General features: G+C 38.7%; 1 protein-coding gene across 1 annotated transcript in view; it reads left to right on the forward strand.

Annotated features, from left to right (window-relative positions):
• The window catches only part of LOC126299414 (glutamate receptor U1-like), a 298401-nt gene that overhangs the window by 218346 nt on the left and 56807 nt on the right, over positions 1–23248 (forward strand). The window contains exons 6-7 of the mRNA XM_049991308.1: positions 11414–11590; positions 19150–19385. Of these exons, the coding sequence (XP_049847265.1) occupies positions 11414–11590; positions 19150–19385 (413 nt within the window). The remainder of the gene's footprint in view (positions 1–11413; positions 11591–19149; positions 19386–23248) is intronic.

The raw sequence follows: 23248 nt of genomic DNA on the forward strand, positions 1-23248 counted from the left end.
CTGAGTGTAGCAACCGCATGAAGGCAGAAAAAAGCGGCAAGAACTTTAATTTATAGCATATAGAAGTAAGTATAGATTCTGGTCAAGGTTCAGTGCTCTTTGGAGTAATGGTACCTGGTTAAAGTTGTCCTGCCAGACTGCCCTTCTGTTACTGACCAGCTCGTACCTCACCACGAGATGTCGCCCAGAACACAAATTAAGTACAATACTGATAAAAATACATACATTACACACTCATTACTATAATTCCGAATTATGTAGACAAACAGTCTTTGTGATTCTGTTAAAAACCAGGTGGGGTGTTTCATTTTAAATATGTATAGGAAAAGTGCATTACTCAAATACATTATTGCACATTTTACAGCATAGAAAACGGCAAATAAAACAATTACCGCAGAATTAGACAAAAAATTCACACAAATGCAAACAATCGCCTTCAAATTTTTGTGTTGTAACCCAACAAACTACAGAGGTCTCTGTGGCGACCTATGTAGAGTGTGGAGACAAAAGTCGATGCTATGTCAGTGGCCAAAAACTTAGTTGGGAGAGAAGGCTACAACTGCAGATAATTTAAGCTTAAGTCTGTACAAATGAGCAAATCCAGAATCACCTTAAACAACCACATCCACAATCAGAAGGCAGATTCAAAGTACAGGTCAAGAAGGTGAGTTAACAGTATCTGCAGACTGACTTGCTGAGGCTTAAATAAGAAAACATCAACTACTTATCCAGCTTTATTTAAATACTTAAGGTCGGATTGCCACTCTTCAGCCACTGGATAGTGTAATGTTCAGATGTAGACTAAGATTTTAAAAAGATGAAATAGGTGATCATGTTTTTGGCAAATTAATGGGGGTGTGATATACAGTCTCTTCATTATGAGGATGATATGATGGAAGTTCCAGGTAACTGTTAGTAGGGACTGGGGTGTAGGAAACACAGGAAAGAATTTTATATGTAAGAGGATGTTTGTAAGAGGATATGGGAAGAACTAATGGGTGGTATGTATGTGTTAGAAGAGGAGTGTGATGACAGCTGGGCAAGGAAATGGTGAGTTAGAGCCATCATTTATAGTGCAAAGGGTAGATTTCAAGAATGAATTCATGGTCTTGGAGAGGAAGGCCTTGCCACTATGCCGGAGAGGACATGGAGCGTTTGGAGATGAATGGAAGGTGAGTAGCGTCGATGGAAAAGCAGCAGCAGACCAGACTTACATAGGATGGGGGAGACTATAGGGGTTGGGACTCAAGTCTGTGGGAGATGTAGGACAGGCAAAGATGTTCTGTGTTTGAGAAGAGTTCGTACTGGATATAGGTATGTGAAGATAGTTGGTTACAGAAAGCTAGAATGCATGCTGTTCAGGAATGTGAAGTAAGTGATAATACTTGGGAGGAGTGGAAGTCCATACTACATAGCATAGGTAAGGTTTGGATGGATGATGATCATAGAATTTAATCCCCATATTCAGCAGGTTAGTAGTTTTAGTCTACTGTGGGCTTCCCTTTGTTTGGTTTGTACATAAGGATACATGGACAGAAAACATGTTCCAAAATACTACAAAATATTGTGGTCAACAATATATGGGTACAATTCGACACCCCTTCTTAAAAATCTTAATGACTTTATAAGAGTACTGCTCGGTTAATTGCTGGATTACTAGTGAAAATAAAGACTAACATGCCCTGACTTGGAAACGCTATGCATTTAATACCCAAAGTTTTGACTTATGCTTCTAATTTAGGAATGCAGTATGACTAAAACAGGATAAAAGAAAGTTAACTGAATAGTTAATGCTTACTTTAGGAGTGCAACCATTAATAGGGAGCTTAGCAAGAGAAAACTGAATCTATGTGAAAAGAAGAAATCATCTCTCGTGCCTCAGCAAATATGAAAGTGCTTGGGGAATGTGGTTTCTAGCCATATACCATGCAATGGTAATGTGAGCCCCATATGGTACTAATAACATTCAAATATCATGTACCTAAATTATACATTTATGTAGAACAAAGCACAGTGGCTCTGCCACCTGCATCACCATCAGACTAGAGAATGTTGTAATTTAACTTGGCCAAAAGAATCATTAGGTATTTTACAAAAATTTAACACACTGCCAAAAACCAATAAAACCCAGCTATATTTAATTACGATAATTCAGTTAACATATAGAATGTTACATTGGTAGCCATACAAATTAAAAAGATCCATCACATTTATGGAAGGCAACGATTTACTTTTGCAAGTATTTATTTTATTGTTATTGTGCTTTAACTTTTCTTGCAGTATAAGAAGCACATTTAGATAATGTTGAACTTAAAAAAAGAATTCTAACTTGATACAGAATAATAATGAATGTAAAATACAATTTACTTATTTTTGGAAGCATTGCATGCAGAAAATTTTTGGCTTTTTCTTCCACTATCTTCCATCATTTGCTTGGATGGAACTGTGCTATAATTGCATCAGAAAACGCAGTGACAAGAACATAATCAGAATCAACAATCTTAAAAACATAATACTGGCAATCCGCTCTGGATCCACCAGTCATTGTTCTGTACTCTCTTCTTATTCAGCAGTTAATCAGCTCCTACTGAATCTTGGATGTAACGTACTAGCAAGTTAGTAAAAGGATTTCAGTACTTCTTTCTTTCGTATTTCAATTACTTCTTATAGGGTCCTGTAGTAGACGACATCAGAATACTGATATCCTTGTGAGAGCCAGCCATGACGAAATTATTCCATGTGGTGTTCAAGACGTCTGAGACATGCGAAATACCCTCAGACTATAATAAGAATGTAATAATTCTAATTCCAAAGAACACAGTTGCTGCCAGGTTGTGAAAATTACCGCACTATCTGTTTAATAAATGATGTTTGCAAAATACTAACCTGAACTCTCTGTGGAAGAATGGAAAATCTGGTAGAACCCGACCTCAGGAAAGATTAGTTTGGTTTCTGCAGGAATGTAGGAACACAAAAGGCAATAGTAACCCTGAAATTTGTCATACAAGATAGATTAATGAAAATGGAAAACTATGTTCATAGCATTTGCAGACTAGAGAAATTTTTTTTACACGTGGATTGAAATACACTTTTTAAAATTTTAAAGGTTGTTGTTGTGGTCTTCAGTCCTGAGACTTGTTTGATGCAGCTCTCCATGCTACTCTATCTTGTGCAAGCTTCTTCATCTCCCAGTACCTACTGCAACCTACATCCTTCTGAATCTGCTTAGCGTATTCATCTCTTGGTCTCCCTCTACGATTTTTACCCTCCACGCTGCCCTCCAATACTAAATTGGTGATCCCTTGATGCCTCAGAACATGTCCTACCAACCGATCCCTTCTTCTGGTCAAGTTGTGCCACAAACTTCTCTTCTCTCCAATCCTATTCAATACTTCCTCATTAGTTATGTGATCTACCCATCTAATCTTCAGCATTCTTCTGTAACACCACATTTCAAAAGCTTCTATTCTCTTCTTGTCCAAACTAGTTATCGTCCATGTTTCACTTCCAAACATGGCTAGACTCCATACAAATACTTTTAGAAATGACTTCCTGACGCTTAAATCTATACTCGATGTTAACAAATTTCTCTTCCTCAGAAACGCTTCCCTTGCCATTGCCAGTATACATTTTATATCCTCTCTACTTCGACCATCATTAGTTAGTTTGCTCCCCAAATAGCAAAACTCCTTTACTACTTTAATTGTCTCATTTCCTAACCTAATTCCCTCAGCATCACCCGACTTAATTCGACTACATTACGTTATCCTCGTTTTGCTTTTGTTGATATTCATGTTATATCCTCCTTTCAAAACAATATCCATTCCGTTCAACTGCTCTTCCAAGTACTTTGCTGTCTCTGACAGAATTACGATGTCATCTGCAAACCTCAACATTTTTATTTCTTCTCCATGGATTTTAATACCTAGTCCGAATTTTTCTTTTGTTTCCTTCACTGCTTGCTCAATATACACATTGAATAACATCGGGGAGAGGCTGCAACCCTGTCTCACTCCCTTCCCAACCACTGCTTCCCTTTCATGTCCCTCGACTCTTATAACTGCCATCTGGTTTCTGTACAAATTGTAAATAGCCTTTCGCTCCCTGTATTTTACCCCTGCTAACTTCAGAATTTGAAAGAGAGTATTCCAGTCAACATTGCAAAAGCTTTCTCTAAGTCTACAAATGCTAGAAACGTAGGTTTGCCTTTCCTTAATCTAGCTTCTAAGATAAGTCATAGCGTCAGTATTGCCTCTCGTGTTCCAATATTCCTACGAAATCCAAACTGATCTTCCCCGAGGTCGGCTTCTACTAGTTTTTTCATTCGTCTGTAAAGAATTCGCGTTAGTATTTTGCAGCTGTGACTTATTAAACTGATAGTTCGGTAATTTTCACATCTGTCAACACCTGCTTTCTTTGGGATTGGAATTATTATATTCTTCTTGAAGTCTGAGGGTATTTCGCCTGTCTCATACATTTTGCTCACCAGATGGTAGAGTTTTGTCAGGACTGGCTCTCCCAAGGCCGTCAGTAGTTCTAATGGAATGTTGTCTACTCCGGGGGCCTTGTTTCGACTCAGGTCTTTCAGTGCTCTGTCAAACTCTTCACGCAGTATCGTATCTCCCATTTCATCTTCATCTACATCCTCTTCCATTTCCATAATATTGTCCTCAAGTACATTGCCCTTGTATAGACCCTCTATATACTCCTTCCACCTTTCTGCCTTTCCTTCTTTGCTTAGAACTGAGTTTTCATCTGAGCTCTTGATATTCATACAAGTGGTTCTCTTATCTCCAAAGGTCTCTTTAATTTTCCTGTAGGCAGTATCTATCTTACCCCTAGTGAGATAAGCCTCTACATCCTTACATTTGTCCTGTAGCCATCCCTGCTTAGCCATTTTGCACTTCCTGTCGATCTCATTTTTGAGATGTCTGTATTCCTTTTTGCCTACTTCATTTACTGCATTTTTATATTTTCTCCTTTCATCAATTAAATTCAATATTTCTTCTGTTACCCAAGGATTTCTACTAGCCTTCATCTTTTTACCTACTTGATCCTCTGCTGCCTTCACTACTTTATGCCTCAAAGCTACCCATTCTTCTTCTATTGTATTTCTTTCCCCCATTCCTGTCAATTGCTCCCTTATGCTCTCCTTGAAACTCCGTACAACCTCTGGTTCTTTTAGTTTATCCAGGTCCCATCTCTTTGAATTCCCACCTTTTTGCAGTTTCTTCAGTTTTAATCTACAGGTCATAACCAATAGATTGTGGTCAGAGTCCACATCTGCCCCTGGAAATGTCTTACAATTTAAAACCTGGTTCCTAAATCTCTGTCTTACCATTATATAATCTATCTGATACCTTTTAGTATCTCCAGGGTTCTTCCATGTATACAGCCTTCTTTTATGATTCTTGAACCAAGCACTACCTATGATTAAGTTGTGCTCTGTGCAAAATTCTACCAGACGGCTTCCTCTTTCATTTCTTTGCCCCAGTCCATATTCACCTACTACGTTTCCTTCTCTCCCTTTTCCTACTACCGAATTCCAGTCATCCATGACTATTAAATTTTCGTCACCCTTCACTATCAGAATAATTTCTTTTATTTGATCATACATTTCTTCAATTTCTTCGTCATCTGCAGAGCTAGTTGGCATATAAACTTGTACTACTGAATTAGGTGTGGGCTTCGTACCTATCTTGGCCACAATAATGCGTTCACTATGCAGTTTGTAGTAGCTTAATCACATTCCTATTTTCCTATTCATTATTAAACCTACCCCTGCATTACCCCTATTTGATTTTGTGTTTATAGCCCTGTAGTCACTTGACCAAAAGTCTTGTTCCTCCTGTCACCGCACTTCACTAAATCCCACTATATCTAACTTTAACCTATCCATTCCCCTTTTTAAATTTTCTAACCTACCTGCCCGATTAAGGGATCTGACATTCCACGCTCCGATCCGTAGAACGCCAGTTTTCTTTCTCCTGATAACGACATCCTCTTGAGTAGTCCCCGCCCGGAGATCCGAATGGGGGACTATTTTACCTCTGGAATATTTTACCCAAGAGGACGCCATCATCATTTAACCATACAGTAAAGCTGCATGCCCTCGTGAAAAATTACGGCTCTAGCTTCCCCTTGCTTTCAGCCGTTCGCAGTACCAGCACAGCAAGGCAGTTTTGGTTACTGTTACAAGGCCAGATCAGTCAATCATCCAGACTGTTGCCCCTGCAACTACTGAAAAGGCTGCTGCCGCTCTTCAGGAACCACACGTTTGTCTGGCCTCTCAACAGATACCCCTCCATTGTGGTTGCACCTACGGTACGGCTATCTGTATCGCTGAGGCACGCAAGCCTCCCCACCAACGCCAAGGTCCATGGTTCATGGGGGGAATTTTAAAGGTAGCAGGTGTAAAATACACGGAGCAAATGGCTAGTTACAACTTTTACAGAAACCAGATGGTAGTTAGAAGAACCAAGGAGCATGAAAGAAAAGCACTGGTTGAGAAAGAAGTGAGACAGAGTTGTAGCCTATCCCTGGTGTTATTCAATCTGTACATTCAGCAAGCAGTAAAGGAAACCAAAGGAAAATTAGGTGAAGGAATTAAAGTTCAGGTAGAAGAAAAATACACTTTGAGGTTGTGCCGATGACATTGTAATGTAAAAGGACTTGGAAGAGCTTCTGGATGGAATAGACTGTTTTGAAAGGAGGATATAAGATGACCATCAACAAAAGCAAAGTGAGAGCAATGGAATGTAGTGGAATTAAATTAAGTGGCTCTAAAAAATTAGATTAGATTTTAGCATTTATCAGTAAATCAACTGTTGCTGGCCGAAGTAGAGAAGATGTAAAGTGTAGACTGGCAATGGCAGAAAGGTGTTTGTAAGGTTAGGAAATTTGCTAACAACAAATATAGTTTTAAGTGTTAGGAAGTCTTTTCTGAACGTCTTTTTTTGGAGTGTAGCCTTGAATAGAAGTGAAATGTGGACGATAAACAATTTCAACAAGAAGAGAATAGAATCTTTTGAAATGTAGCCCTACTGTAGAATACTGAAGACTGGACTGGTAGATCATACAACTAACGAGGACGTATTGGACAGAAGTGGGAGACAAAAAAATTGTTGCACAACTTGACTAAAAGAAAGGATCAGTTATTGGACACATTCTGAGACATTAAGGGGACATTGGTATAGTATCTGAGTGAAATATGGGCGAGAAGGAGACTAAAAGACGAATACACTAAGCAGATTTGAAACGATTTAGGTTGCAACAGTTATTCTAAGATGAAGAAGCTTGCACAGGATAGAGTAGCATGGGGAGTTGAATTAAACCAGTCTTCAGACTAAAAACCAACAAACAACCAGGATTCTGTATAAGAGCTTTCAAACAGGTCGATCCACAGTTCGAGGTATCTGCTAGAAGAAGGTCCACGATGCTGCAAAGCTCTAACAGTTGTTGGAGAAGATGACTGGCATTTTCACAAATTATAAAATTATTCAAGATTTTGCTAATTTTATCAGGAACTTTTTCAGAGTGCTCTGTTACAGTTAGCGTTTTGAATAAATCATGTGAATTTAAACTTAAGTATTTAATTTTCAAGATATGAAACATTCCAAAAATCCTATTAAACCAATAAAACCCAATTAAACCCATTAAAATGTTTTCTCAAATGAGGTCAATGTTTACCTTACTTGTTGAAAAATCATCCAATATTCAAAGTTATGAATGTGTGCCTTCATCTGAAATGCACTAAGAAATTTATAAATCTTTCAATTGCTGTCCAGAGCCACACTGCTGCTACGGTCACTGGTTTGTATTGTGCATCAGGCATGGATGTGTGTGATGTCCTTAGGTTAGTTAGGTTTAAGTAGGTCTAAGTCTAAGTGACTGATGACCTCAGATGTTAAGTACAATTGTGCTTAGAGCCATTTGAAACATTTTTCAATTCCTGAAGGCAAAAGCTGCATTTTGCATCGTGCAATTTTATAATGGTTGCAGAGTACAAGACATGCTAATGTGTCTTAGTAACAAATAAGTGGTCAGTGGATCTGACGAGCAATAAAATTTGATTGTAAACTCAGATCCATTACTTTAGAAAAGAAGATAAATTAAGTAATAGAGGTGCTTGTAGCAGATGAGTAACACATGACATGGAACGTTCCAGTATGTAATAACACTGAATACATTAAGTTCCTTGCAAGTCGTAAATTATTTAGAAAGTGCCATTGATAGGCTGAGTGACCAAGTTAGTTAATGTAATACCATTTGAGTTAATTGATTCCAGGAGGATTCTTTACTAAGTCGATACCTAATACCCTCAGAAAGAAACAAAGAGTCTGCAGCCACATGTGGAATACAAGTCAAAGCAATTTATCAAACAGAATCACAGAAAAGTTAACCATGAAATACATATACATCATGAATCACTTATGAAATCATATTGCAGATATGCCTCGCCTGCATGCAATCCAACTACATCATGCTATCTCACCATTCAACAAATTCAGTGACCAACAGCGGGATTCATTCCAAGCATGTCTTATCTTAACTACAAAATACATAAAATAAATATTCAAACGCAAGTACCTGCATTTCTTGTGAGCAAGCATTGTTTTCATTGGCCTTTTCATCCTGAAGTGCAAAGAATGCTTTCCATAAACTCCACAGACTAATCTCCAAATATAAGAAGTTGTTGTAGTCGACAGTGGGCACATAGTCACATCTCTGAAGTAATCCTGCGATAATTAACACGAAATAAGTCAAATAAAAAAATGACTACTGAAAGGTACAATTTCACAGCCAACTGTCAACCTGTGCATTTTTCCAATTCTAGTCGCCTTTGCCCAGTTAATCATTTTAGTGGTCACTTATCTCAATATCTGTAGTTTTGCTGTGTGTGCGACAATGGGATGGTGGATTCTTAGTGCAATCTTCCTCAGTGAAACAATTGTGGAAAAGTGAATGTAGTATTTAAGCCTTTTCTCAGTTATCCTCTCCTTCAGGGCCAGTGAGTGACTACATCAAATTAATTACTTAATGTAAAATCGAACTCTAAAACTTTTTGGCAGCTCGCTAGATAGAATTTTACTCTCATATTTTTCGAATGCTTCTAGAAGAATTATACCGTTTCCAGCACAATGTATTGTAAAGTGTAAATTTTTAAAAATCAAGGAGAAACAATGAAGAATCTCTTTGCCATGATCATTCCTTATGTGTATTTATTTGCTTCAACATATACCTTACAGCACTGTCACATGTCATCATTTTCCATATTCACTTATTAAAAACATAGCTAAATCACTTAATAATTTATGTGGTTGTTTACTGATTTTTAACACAGTCATATGACAATGCTGGTGCAGCATAATATTGTACAGGACCTAATGTATGTAATTTTATGCATGTACCTCTACAAATTTTTTCTTATTCCAATCCACAATTCACATAAGTTTTATGTTGTAAATCATGATATTGACCAAAATTTCTTATTCTGAATTAATTCCATATAGATTTTTTATGCTCATATTTTCATCTATCATATGAGTATCATTGTGTAGGCTGTAAAAACAATTTTTATGTGATCATTTATTTTACTTATATCTGTTATCTTCTGCACATACATCATTCCTAATGACTGGATCTACTTCATTACCAGCTAAGAAATGTTTCATATTAATCATTTGCTCTTCTGACAAATTTGATTTTAATTTGTGTAATGATGGCGCCATGAATCACAATGTGTCTAAAAATCTCATTTCTACTCTTATCAGTTAGACCACAAATAAATGACTGTTTAGACAAGGTGAACTATGGAAATACATAGATACAAAATTTTGTAGTCTATAAATGATATTACAATAGTTATGGGTAATATACCTAAATAATCCAGTTATATGATCATGATCAAGCACAGTTTCAATGATTTGTTTTTTGCATTGTTGCTGAAAACTTCTAATTTCAAGTAAATTACTTAGTTATAATCATGTATCACATCCTAACACTTCCTCTATTTTTCTTCTTTAAGTACGTTGTCGTTTGTATTGTCACTTCCTTTTATAATCATTAAGGTATTTATTTTTCTGTTCGAAAGTATCTTTTAAACTCAACAATGTGGAGGTAATTCTTTTAATTCACCTTCAAATATGTCTCACATTTTAGTTTCATAAAGTAATTTTTGTTACTTCTTGGTTAATATTATCAGTTACTTTATACCACTATGTTTTTCAGCTCTAATGTTAATTTCTTCTCCTGTAAATTACATAAATTTATTATGTTATAAAGACAAATAGTTGTTTATAATCACCATTACTATATTTTGAATAACATCAAAATCCAGTTACTTCATTCATTTGACAAAGCATTGTAAGACGTTGAACATATGATTTTTGATTCAATTACATTCTTTTGTTCAATCCTGATAAATTTCAAAACAATTTATCTGGAGCCACAGGAACTCAATACAGTTCAATCAAGGACCTTGTGAATCAAGTTGATGTGTCCTGATTCCCTGAGTTCTTCAAGTTACTTCAGGAAGATTGTTCACAGTCGCATGGAAATGAATAGTTTGTCAATGCTACATGTCTAATTACTAAACTGAAAGTGGTTAATGATGCAGCTAAGAGAGAAGTCTTACTCACAGAGAACTATAGTAATTAATTAAAAACTAATGGAAAACAGAAGTAGTTACGTTCTTCTGGTTATATTTTAGTAGTGCAATACGTTTCCATGTCATAGAAAAGAGTTTAACAGGTAGTAAGAAATAATGAGGGAAGATCTCGTTATATGTACTTCACCAATGGACGATGTTCATAGAATCTTTTTAGATTTTATTATTATGGTTAATACAGAAATTTTAATAATTAAGTTGGAAGTTTTAAAATTAATGGTCCATCAGCTGTTTCTGAACACTATTTTTTAAGGTAAAGACAATACGATTTTTACGATTTTTTATTTTTTCTTCAAGTTTTGTCAGGGGGGAAAGGACTCGCCTTTCCCTATTGATCCCAAATATCACACAATTGTTTCTTTTTATACAATGAAGTCAAAGTATTGTTATAACACAAAAAAATTATATTGAAAAATATAAGCCTAATGGACATGTATATAAACGACCACAGGGCCTCCATTTACCAGATGAAAATGTAAAGTTTGTATGTCCTAAATATATAAAAAACGGCTAGGGCATCCAGAGGGAAGTAACAACGGAGTTCCTCTCCCTGGTGTGAGCTGTGTGAACTCCAGTGTGAGTAAGTGTGTTTCTATTACCCTAATCCATGTAACTGGCAAGTTAGTAACACCAGCTGAAATTATTAACACCATAAAAAACAACTAACTGGGAATAGTTACTAAATCTTTATAGTCGGTAGAGAAACACACACTTGTTAATGCAGCCATTAGTTGTGGTTTGCAGGACGCGTTGGATTGTGCAGAAGCGACCAAACCCTGGCTACCATAAAGAGGACGGCACCTGGGATGGTGCAGCGGAAGCCCTTCTGGAAGGCAAGGCAGATGTGGCACTCATACCCACAACTATGCGGCCATACCAGGGCACGCCGATAGCCTTCTCCTATCCGCTCTACTACAGCAGGCAAGTACAGGTTCTCATCACTACCACCATGTAGTCCTACGACAGTACACCATTATCCTTCGCCTATCTGCTCTGATACAACTTGCAAGTACAATATTCTCGTCACCACCACCATGGGTCCCCACAATAGCACGCCATTGACCTTGTCCTAGTATCCTATCCGCTCTACTATAGCAGGCAAGTACAATGCTTTAGTCACCACTATGATGTGACACTATCAAGACACAACACTAGATTTCTGATATCCACACTGCCACAACAGGCAGGTGTGAGTCTCTCATTACCTCTGATACGTTGCGTTACCAGTATATGCCATTAGTCATCGTCTGTCTGTTATGTTAAAGGGGCAAATACAAGGCACTGGTGACTACCAACATGTGATCCTACTAAGGTACGACAGTAGCCTTTCCCTATTCACTCTGCTATAACGGACAAGTACTATGATGTTTCTCAGGTGAGCACTTTGTGATTCCACCAATACATGACACTCCTTTTATCTGCTTTCCCAAAACAGGTAGATACAAGTCTCACGTAACCCCAAAAAAGCATAGCCATCTCCTTTCTTCTCTATACAGGAGGCAGGTATAAGACTCTCATGACAACCACTCATTACTACAGTTACATGCCACTACCTGTTTCCTGTCCATTTTCCACAAACTATTTTCCTAACAGGGTAAACTGCTAGTCTTCTCCTATTTAATCCAGTACAGCACATTAGTGCAAGTCTCTCATCGTCAATACCAAGGGGCCCTAACCGTTTCATCATTTTTGATTTCTTCTCCAGTATTTTTACTCAAAGTATTGTGATCATGAGACTCCAGACCCACTGGGAGTGCTGTTATCAGTGGCAGAAATAGATACTGCTTTGCTATAAATTCTTTTACCTTAATACCAGTTTACGCCCTCATCTGGTCTAGATAAGATGATTCCTATCACCTACAAAACATTTAACCATTTGGGTTGATACATTTATGCAAATGCTCTAGCGAGCAATCAAATCTTTCTTTCTTCGACTGCTGGCATAAGTACTATTCATATTTTTTCTTATGGTAACTCATTCCTCATATTGATCAATAGTTCGTCATAATGCACAAACCTTCAGTCCTACAGCTGTGTGGTATGTTGAGGAGATGTACACTATCTCATCAGAAGTTTTTGCACGCTTGTTAGTCGACGTTAATACGGGGTTTGTCCGTCCTTTGCTTTTATGACAGCTTCAATTATAATGGGGAATGGTAACCCATTCTTCCTCAAGAGCTGAAATCAAGAAAGGTAGTGATGTTGAACGCTAGGGTTTGGAGCCAATTCGACCTCCTACCTTATCCGAAAAGTTTTCGATTATGCTCAGGTAGGGTTTCTGGACAAGCCAGTCTACTTCAGGAATGTTATTGACTGCAAACTGATGGCTCCCAGATGATGCTTTATGACAGCGTGCAACATCATGATAATACGATCAGTCATCATTTCTGAACTGTTCCTCTTTGCTGTAGGCAGTACACAATAATGTAAAATGTAGTCAGACCCCTCCGCATTTAGTGTTATCTTAAGTGCATCAAAGGGGCAACACCATAACTATGAAAAACACCCCCGTACTCTAACATAACCTCCTCTGTACTTCATTGTTGCACTATACATAATCGCAGGTAACGTTCTCTTAGAACTCGCCAAATCTATACCATTCCATTGGATTGCCAGAAGGTATAGCGTTATTCAGCACTCATTGCCAGTCATCCTCCATCCAGTGGCGTCGCTTTCTCACCTTCTCAAGCGTGGCTTAACACTCACTACAGAAATGTGTGGTTTATAGGGAACTGCTCGAGCATTGTATCCCTTCTTTGTAACTCTTTCACTCTGCTGGCTTCACTGCTGGTAGCACTTTGGAACTCAAGGGTGATTCGTTCTGTTAATCTCATGAGAGTTTTTATAACCACCTTCTGCAATTCTCGACGGTCCCTGTCCAACAATGCATGAGGTCGAGTAGGACCATGCCCAGTAAGGCACTGCTGTTCAGACCTACCTCAAGGGTGATGGAAGTGCTATCTTTCATATGTTTACGGAAGCCCAACCAGACGATCTACACTGGGAGGTCATCCACTGCCTGACATCAGGCAGCCGATTCCAAAAAGTCTACGGTAAAGTTTCGTTAAGGAATACTATTTTATGTTTATGGGACTGTCATTAACATATCAATTACTGGACCTGACAACGTGGATTTCCTATATACTCCTATGTGTAGCTTATTATTCTAGATCTCGATCATCAAATCAAGATAATTTAAGAATCCCAGTTATTCATTATGTGCTGTAAATACTATATTCTTACTGCATCTTGTTAAGATCACACCCCAATTCGTTTATTTCTTCCTCAGGCCGTTGAGATACTGTAAGAATATCTTCAACGTATATCCTGTAAATACACAGTTTATCACTATACTTAGCATTTATCTTTAAAAAATCAATATTCTTCCGCTTCAGTCCGGAACCGCGCGACTGCTACGGTCGCAGTTTGGAATCGTTCCTCAGGTATGGATGTGTCTGATGTCCTTTAGTTAGTTAGGTTTAAGTAGTTCTAAGTTGTAGGGGACTGATGACCTCAGATGTTAAGTCCCGTAGTGCTCAGAGCCATTTGAACAAAATCAATATTCAGGTATGTAATACTACATGGCAATATACACTGAACTGCTAAAAAAACTGGTGTAGGAACATATTCACAGAGATATGTAAACAGATACGGCGCAGCGGTCGACAATGCCTATAGAAGACAACAACTGTCTGGCGCATTTGTTAGATCGGTTACTGCTGCTACAATGACAGGTTAATAAGATTTAAGTGAGTTTGAATGTGGTGATGCAGTAGGCGCACGAACGATGGGACACAGCATCTCCGAGGTAGCGATAAAGTGGGGAATTTTCCCGTATGACCACTTCACTAGTGTACCGTGAATATCAGAAATCCGGTAAAACATCAAATCTCCGATATCGCTGCGGCCGGAAATGATCCTACAGGAACGGAACCAACGACGACTGAAGAGAATCGTTCAACATGACAGAAGTCCAACCCTTCCGCAAATTGCTGGAGATTTCAATGCTGGGCCATCAGCAAGTGTCAGCGTGCGAACCATTCAACGAAACATCGATATGAGCTTTCGGAACCGAAAGCTCAGTATTGTACCCTCGATGACTACACGACACAAAGCTTTACGCCTCGCCTGGGGCTGTCAACACCTACACTGGACTGCTGATGACTGGAAACATGTTGCCTGGTCGGTTAAGTGTCGTTCCAAATTGTATTGAGTGGATGGACGTGTACGGATATGGAGACAACCTCGTGAATCCATGGACCCTGTATGTCAGCAGGGGACTGTTAAAGTTACTGGAGGCTCCGCAATGGTGTTTGGCTTGTGCAGGTGGAGTGATATGGAATCCATGATACGTCTAGACACGATTCTGACAGGTGATACGTACGTAAGGATCCTGCCTGATCACCAGCATCCATTCATGTCCCTTGTAAATGCCGACGGATTTGGGCAATTCCAGCAGGACAATGCGACACCACACACGTCAGAATTGCTACAGAGTGGCTCCACACTTCCAATGGCCATCAGACTCCCCAGACATGAACATTATTGAACATATCTGGGATGTCTTGCGACGTGCATTTCAGAAGAGATATCCATCCCCTTGCACTCTTAAGGACTTATTGACAGCCCTGTAGGATTCAGTGTGTCAATTCCCTCCAGCACTACTTCAGACATTAGTAGAGTCCATGCCACGTCGTGTTGCGGCACTTCTACGTCCTCGCGAGGGACCTACGTGATATTAGGCAGCCGTACCAGTTTCTTTGGCTCTTCAGTGCAGATAGATTATACATTTGTAGTATAAAAAGTAATGATTTTTGTTTCATTCTCCTATAGATCTTGGTAACGTGACGATGTTGTCGCGACACATGTTGCAGCAAATAAAACACACATTCTCACATCTCTTACGTAATTTTTTCAGTACTGATTACGTAAAACTCTGTGTCTAACTTATTGGGGAAGCCCACAAAAACACTTTGAGAACAATATCAGTGGTTTTAGTTTATTGATCAGTTGTTTACCGTTCAGCTGCATGGCTCAATAGTTCCCACACTGACCTAGTGGATGTTCGGCTACAAAATGTCATGCGTATTGTATCTGGTACTCGTCTGCCTATGTCTGTGACTATCAGTTCTATGCAACGTTAGTCCACATGACGTAAAAAGACAACCAGCTCTTACTCAGCTAAGGACAAAAACATAGATCAATCAGTCTCTTCTCATACGTGATATTATTCAGCAAGATTCTATAATTCGATTGAAATCTCGTCAACCAGCCTCCTGAACCGCCATGATCATACCTGGTAGAGCTTTCAACTCTGTAGATGCTTGGATATCAGAGTGGTCATCCCAGAAAGACTTCTTTCAAATCGGAAATCTATGTAGCAAACTCTTGGACAAAAATCTCGCGTTTATTGTAGCGCAAACCGAATCAAATAAGATGTGGGGCAGACATAAAAGCTGCTGTTCTCTATAGCTGTGGATGGCGAGAGACTACAAGCTGGGACTGCAGAGAGGAGGTGCAGACAGTGCCACATACCATTCAGTTATGTACTTTCGCCAGATCGCTGAAAGAACTACATCATGCTGGGTCTAAATCAATTAAGTGGTGGATAAACTAGACGCTGACCTTTTATTGACGTGAAAACGCTTATTCTCTCGTCGATTGAACTTTCTTATATGACGAAATAACGTCAGATCTGAATCGCTAATAAGTATTAGACTAATAATGCCTAAATAACTATTCATCCCACGACAAATAGATCACATCTGTACTTGTTTGTCGCACAGTATTTGTTTTTCCTATGACCTCATCGTGCCACTGTAGCTACATGTGCATGATTGCTACGAATTAGCTTTGTGTAGCTACAACATTGATTTGGGTGTCTTGTGAATAGTTTGCGGAACACTACTAGGACCGAAAGTGAGACAAGAAAAATACTTTCAATAATATAAGTGAAAATCGGTATTACACTGAAAATTACAAAAGAGTGGAAGATCTCTCATGATTTGTAAATATGCTCACAGTTACGAAAAACCTAAGTCGAAGAAAAGCTCTTATCGATAAGAATCCAAAAAGACTAAGAAGTCCTGCGCCGAGCGAATGCGAGAGCTATTGCAGCGGCGAAAAGGAAATGAAACAGTGCAAATCGATTACGTAGCTTGGGCATAAATCGGTCAGTGATAGTACAAACTTCTACTTTAACTACGTATTTTATAACCGTTATAGTACTTGTGTAACCACTGTATAAGGCGCGATCAAAAAATTTCTGTTGGGGAACGTTGCTGCAGCATATATGAAACGTGCCCCGACTCCGATGCTGGCATAGAAGCACTGACATGTAGGAAAGGGATCAGTGTCCCATTCGTGTCTTTCCCATGTGTGTGCGGTAAATGCGGAAACGGCCAAGTCGTTACCAAAAGCGTCCACACAGGACAAAAGTGCTATTATTCTCTTCTTGGATTCCTAAGAACAAACATTATTAGATATCCATTGGAGAATAAAGAATGTACAAAGAACGTTCAAAAACGTTTGCACAGTCATCTCTAATTTTTTTATTTTTTGCGGGAGGAGAACGACATTTTTTGTGAACATACTTGGAACATTTAGCTATACAGTGAGCCTAATCATTGCAGCCTCCAGCAGCTGTGACGCATCTGGCTCAACGTTCTTTCTATGATGTAAATGAACTTAGGTAACATTTTGCTGATTGACTTTTACACCATGGCTTGACACAGGAAATAAGGTCTTTCTCACTACGAAATGTTTTACCACGCAGGTGGGCCTTCAGACGACCAAATAGTTAAAAATCACACGAAGCCAAGTCAGGACTGTAGGAACAATTTTCCAACCCATTTTCCTGATTTTCTCCTGCATCATAAGGGCTGTATGGTGTTTGGCGTTGTCATGGTGTTGTCTGATGAGCTGACCCTGAAGCTGTGGTTTGTGGGTGTAGATGGCATGTTACAGCTTGTCCACTGACAATCAGTAATGCTCCCAGTTAATTGTGGATCCAGGTTCCAAACAGTCAATGAGAATGACACCACACTGATCCCAGAAGAAGGAGGCCATCACATTTCAGTCTGCTGTTCTTGAAAGTCTTGATTTCTTCTTCCAAGGGAACCCAGAAGACGCCACTCCATCGGTTGGGTTTAGCTCTCAGGCTAGAACTAAAACAATTCTGTTTCATCCTGCGTAATGACGTCATCAAAAAACTGTTTCCACTCTTCAGTACAGGTCTCCATGAGACCCTCGCACACGTTCTTCCTCATCGTTGTCAATAAATAGGCACCCAATGTGCACAGACTTTTCTGTACCCTAGTGACTGTACCAGTGATACCGCACTACCCAATGACAAACGAGTCATTTCAGCAAGCTGTCGTTTCGTCACAAATATGTCATTTTGGATGATTTGATCAATGGTCTCCTTATTCACATTCCTCACTGCCGTCTACCGCATTGTGGACTGTCCATTAGAGAGAAATCACCTTCTTTAAACCTCTGCTACGATCGCTGAATACTGCTGCGATCCACTGTGTCCTCTCCATAAACAGGGAGCAACTCCCTGTGAATCGAAGAGGCATAGTCACCGTCAGCCTTGAAGATGAACTCCATCGCTGACCGTTCTTGCAACCTGACGTCAACTTCACGGCCCATTATGGCTCACATGTCAATGAAATAAAATACTTTTATATACCAACTTATAGCTAAATGTTCGAAATATGTTAACAAGAAATTTCATTCTCCGCCTGCAAAAAATAAAAAATCAGAGACGACTGTTAAAACTTTTTAAATGCCCTTTGTATATGAGCGGGCTTGTCCGTAGAAAACCATCGTTTAAGAATGATGTACGAAGTTCTATGCTAGTCGCGATCTGCCACAAAACGCCATTTGCTCCATTACAGTCGAACTCAAGTGGGAGACACTCAGGCTACCGCCTTGTGGTCCTCATCTCTAACCATGTGATTGTCAAGCCTTCGGACCCTTAAAAAGACCTTGAAGGGTCAATTATGTCTGTGGACTAGGCTGTGCAGTACGCATTTACGGACTTCTTCACCCAGCAAGACACAGCGTTTTACCAAATGGGTGGCTTCAGCATCGTGTGTCAGTGGGATTACTGGCCCAGTCATCACGGCAATTTTGTCTGAGTGGCACACCTATTCTGGACTTTACGGCGACCGAAAGGTAACTGTTTGATCGACCCATACATTTAAGAACTTGATAATTGAATTGCATATTAATACAAAATACTCATGATTTTTAGTAAGACGTTTTCACGAATAAACTATGGAGCAGGGCGAACTGCTAACACGGAATTTTCTTTTGCGTTTTTTTTTTAAATAACTGGTTGTTTCTAATATCTTTGATTGTAAATGTTCATTGGCAGTTCCATGGAACTGTGCAAAAGTATGAAAAGCTGAATAAATAAATGAATACCGTAAAGTGAGTCAGAATGGCGTTATGAGGATGTGTAATGTTGGCAGGGACCGCCTGTTCGTGAAGCGCATGGGCTCTCCTCGGTCGTCGTGGGGCGACTACGTGGCGCCGTTCGAGAGCCGGCTGTGGGCCGCCGTGGCGCTGAGTGTGCCCACGCTGGCGGCCGCTCTCTCCACACTGTACCGACTGGGCAGGCAGTTCGGCACGGCAGAAGCAAGCGGACCCTACTACTACTCCTTCTACGACTCCCTGCTTTACGTTTTTGGCGCATTCTGCCAGCAAGGTGAGAACCCGTGGCACTCTCCGACTTTTACTGACTCGGCATACGCCCTTGTACAAGTAGACAATGAAACTAGTCATATTTTTAGAAAATGACTATGTGGTTATGACTGCTTCTCACTAATTGCATATAATATTTAGATTTTTACCACATGTGACTTGAAAGAGTTGAAACGTCCCCTTAGAAAATTTATACACGACTGTGCTTAAACTGACACACAATATTTTTGGCGCAATGAAATCTGACTTTCAATAATCCCTATAAGAGAATGGCCCTGACTAAATTAACCTATACGTTTACAAATCACTTACCTCACAAAAATCTTCATTACTCAAACTACTGCAATACAGCGAGCGCCACTACTGCCAGCTAAATAAAAGATTCAAACTACGGAAGGCACTAACTACTGATAGGCATAGTTAGCGAATGAAAGATTTTAATACAGAACAAACAATGTATTTACCTTAAGAGTCATAATATGTATATCAGTTCATGACATCCAGTCTTACAAATTTCAAAACTCCGCCATCTCTATCCCCACATCCACCACTGCTGGCGGCTTACCTCCAACTGCGCAACGCTGGGCGCTGTTAACATCCAGCTCCCCAACACTACAATGGCAGACAACAATGCAAACCAGCCACTGACTGCACACGGCACAGCCAGTGATTTTCATACAGAGCGCTATGTGGCGGCGGCGTTACCAATAAAAAAACCTAAACAGCCTACTTACATAGACCCCATGCTCCCCACAAAAAAATTTACAAATTGTTTTGAGCAGTGGCCAATACAGATTTCAAAATTTTTTTCATAATTACAATAACAAAGAAATGAAATGCACACACTTATCGATACAATGTTGGTCAAGAGCTAAAATTTTCTCACAGTCCATAAAGACAGTCCTGATCATTCATCAAAGTAAAATTGCAGTGTTTTTCTCAAAGTCTGAGTAGTAAAAGAAAATGCACACGGAAGTAGTGGATTTCCATGCAGTCTTGAAGTAGTACTGTTGTCCTTCCAACAGAAAGACAGTGCTGACTCTTGACATGCAGACAGGTAATGGGCCACAACAGAGCAAACCCACAGCAGAGTCAGTCGAAGCAGAGGAGCAGACCCACTGCAGTCCTTGTAGAAATAATGGTATTGGTGAGTCATCAAAGGTGTAGATCCATTGTAGTCCTTGTAGAGATGGCTAGCAGCCAACTGTTGCGACTGTGCAGGTACACAATCACCATCAAAGTCTCTTGTAGACAATAGAGCAAGTGCATAAACCACCACTTGTCCACTCACAAAGAATTTGTTTGAAATGTCCTTAAAACCAGCAATACTGTTATCCAGTCCCTTGCTGAATTATTAACACGTGCAAACACTATCAGTCCCTACTTCTCAAATATTGTCCATATATTATGACCAACAGAAACGTGTGCAGTGAAATGTAACTCACAAATTACTTAATTTGATCAACTGGTGTCAATTACAATTTTATAACATAAGAATACAATAACAAAGGTACGAAACATATCATTAAAGAACATAATAGTACAGATAACATTTGCAGCAATACAGGCTTTACAAAAGAATCGAAATAACAAATACATTAGTGTTACAAAAATTACGACATAAGTACATACATAAAAGATCAGAATAACTTTTGAAGCATCAACTTCACACATGAGCATTAGAACAAAACAGAATAAATAATGTGTAAACATCTTTACGAAGTAAATAACATGTTATTAATGCAAGTTATATTCGAGGATAACAGTATTCCTCATCATAGTGAATGTAGCTTAGTATTAGAAGAGAAAAAATTCTATGAAACAGTACATAGAGACAGGAAGAAAACAAATACACAAGGGTACACAAACACATAGTGGGATAACACAAAAGGAAAGGACAGGGTTTGTTTTCAGGGTAACATTTGGTACTGCAGTCCAACCCAAAACTTCATTCCACAGATCGTCCCTCTTATTTCAACATTTGCTCCAGCCAAAAAAAATTCTATCCAAGCATGCTTTCTGTATTCTGTTCACATCCTCTTTCAAAAATAGTTTTTCTCCACTGTACACTACTTTTTTTGGCCAAATCATTTTCTTATAGCTTCTCAATGCTTTTCTTCCAATTCATCATAGTTAGTTTCTTATGTGGCCTACCCCTTCTTAAGCTAACTTAAACCTACTGAGCTCAGATGCTAAACTAAGGGACTATGCAATGCAGCAGCACAAAACAATTAACACAAACAGCAATAACAAAAAAATGGCAGTTGGCAAAGCAAGCTACAGTAAATCTAAATTACCAAGCAATGCAACATTACAACTGATATGAACCAATGTGCAGCAACAAGAAAAATAAATCAGTAGTAAAACTAGCTTAACAGAGTAATACAAAGTGAAATTTAGTAGCACTATGCCTGGCAAACAGCAGCAGGAAATACAATAACTTATATCTAAACATGACAAAGCTCAAGCAGAAAAAATATTACACTAAAGACAACAATGCAGATAAGGGAAATGTATATTCACATCTTAATGTCTATATGATTAAAGTGGTGCACCACAAAAACGTATTGTAAAAAAAATATTACCATGTACTTGAAAAGAAAATTCTGTATGAAATTCCTGCCAAGGGAAATGTCTTTTTGAGCTCCTTCGTATTTTTTTGTTTTTTTAAGTACATCATAAAGTTATTATTTACTGGATCTGTAGGCATAAAATATTTATATTAGTACATCCATTAAATTTTATAGTAACCAATGTTGCAGTGCAGCTAGAAACTAGATATTAAACAAAATAGGCAAAGCAAGGCGTGAAACGTCATTCGCTAGCCATAAGTCATTTCATAATGCAGTAAACAATCTTCCAACTAGCAAGACAATAGACATGAAATGTTTCTCATCATTTCATTTCAGTAAATATCATAAATTAAGAACTCCAAAGTGTACTCATATGTTTCCAAGTTTGAGCGTGTCGTATTTGCGACGCTTTCTACAAATAAATGTCAATAGCGAGGATAATGGCCCTTTTTTCTTGTGCCTCAGAAAGGCACACTCTAATAGCTTGTTTCCAGGTGGCTGTCGCGCAGCTGGGAGCCCACGACGCATTACGTGCAGGTGGTCACTTAACGTTCTTACCGAAATATTTACGACACCAGTTTCCGCTACAGTGGCAGTCTCATACAAAAATATTTCACAGGTCAAGAATTTGCGTTACAAATATGTAGAAACAAAATCCTTTAAATATAATAGTGTCCAAAAAGATTTCGTCGGCATTGTAATACATTCACGCATTTACATACATTTCATAGCTCTTAAAGTACGATTCTTAGTTTCCAACAACCTTTTTCACAAACCAGAGTCCCTAACCACTACTCATTATTCCTTACCTTATTCGTCGACACTTCTTCAATATTTCATCATAACAGATACGTAGCATAACCAAATAACTCATATAGAATCAGCTTAAACATACCTCAGCAACATAATTCACATCGTAGTCGTAATAATAACATCATAACACCTCACTCAAATCTCAAAAACGTCATAGCTTTCTGCAATAATTTCAAAACCTAAAAAAATTCTTTGCTTATGTCAAAAGTGTCATCTACCTCAAACGTACTTTAAAAATCATGGTCTTATACCAAATACATCATTCAAAGCTCTCATAGTATCACAATGGTTCCGAAAAAATATGAACATTTCACAAAGTACAGACTAAATACAGTTTCATTAGTGTCAAGTTATCCAACTGTGTAATTGTGTAGACATGTGTCACTGATGTAGTAAAAATAATGTTTGTCTCTCAGTTAAATTATCAGATAGCTGTGTAATTTGTGTTAGAGAAATATGCTACCGATGTGTAAAGTTGTAT

This window comes from Schistocerca gregaria, chromosome X (genome assembly GCF_023897955.1).
Source record: "Schistocerca gregaria isolate iqSchGreg1 chromosome X, iqSchGreg1.2, whole genome shotgun sequence".
NCBI classification, from domain to species: Eukaryota; Metazoa; Arthropoda; class Insecta; order Orthoptera; family Acrididae; genus Schistocerca; species Schistocerca gregaria.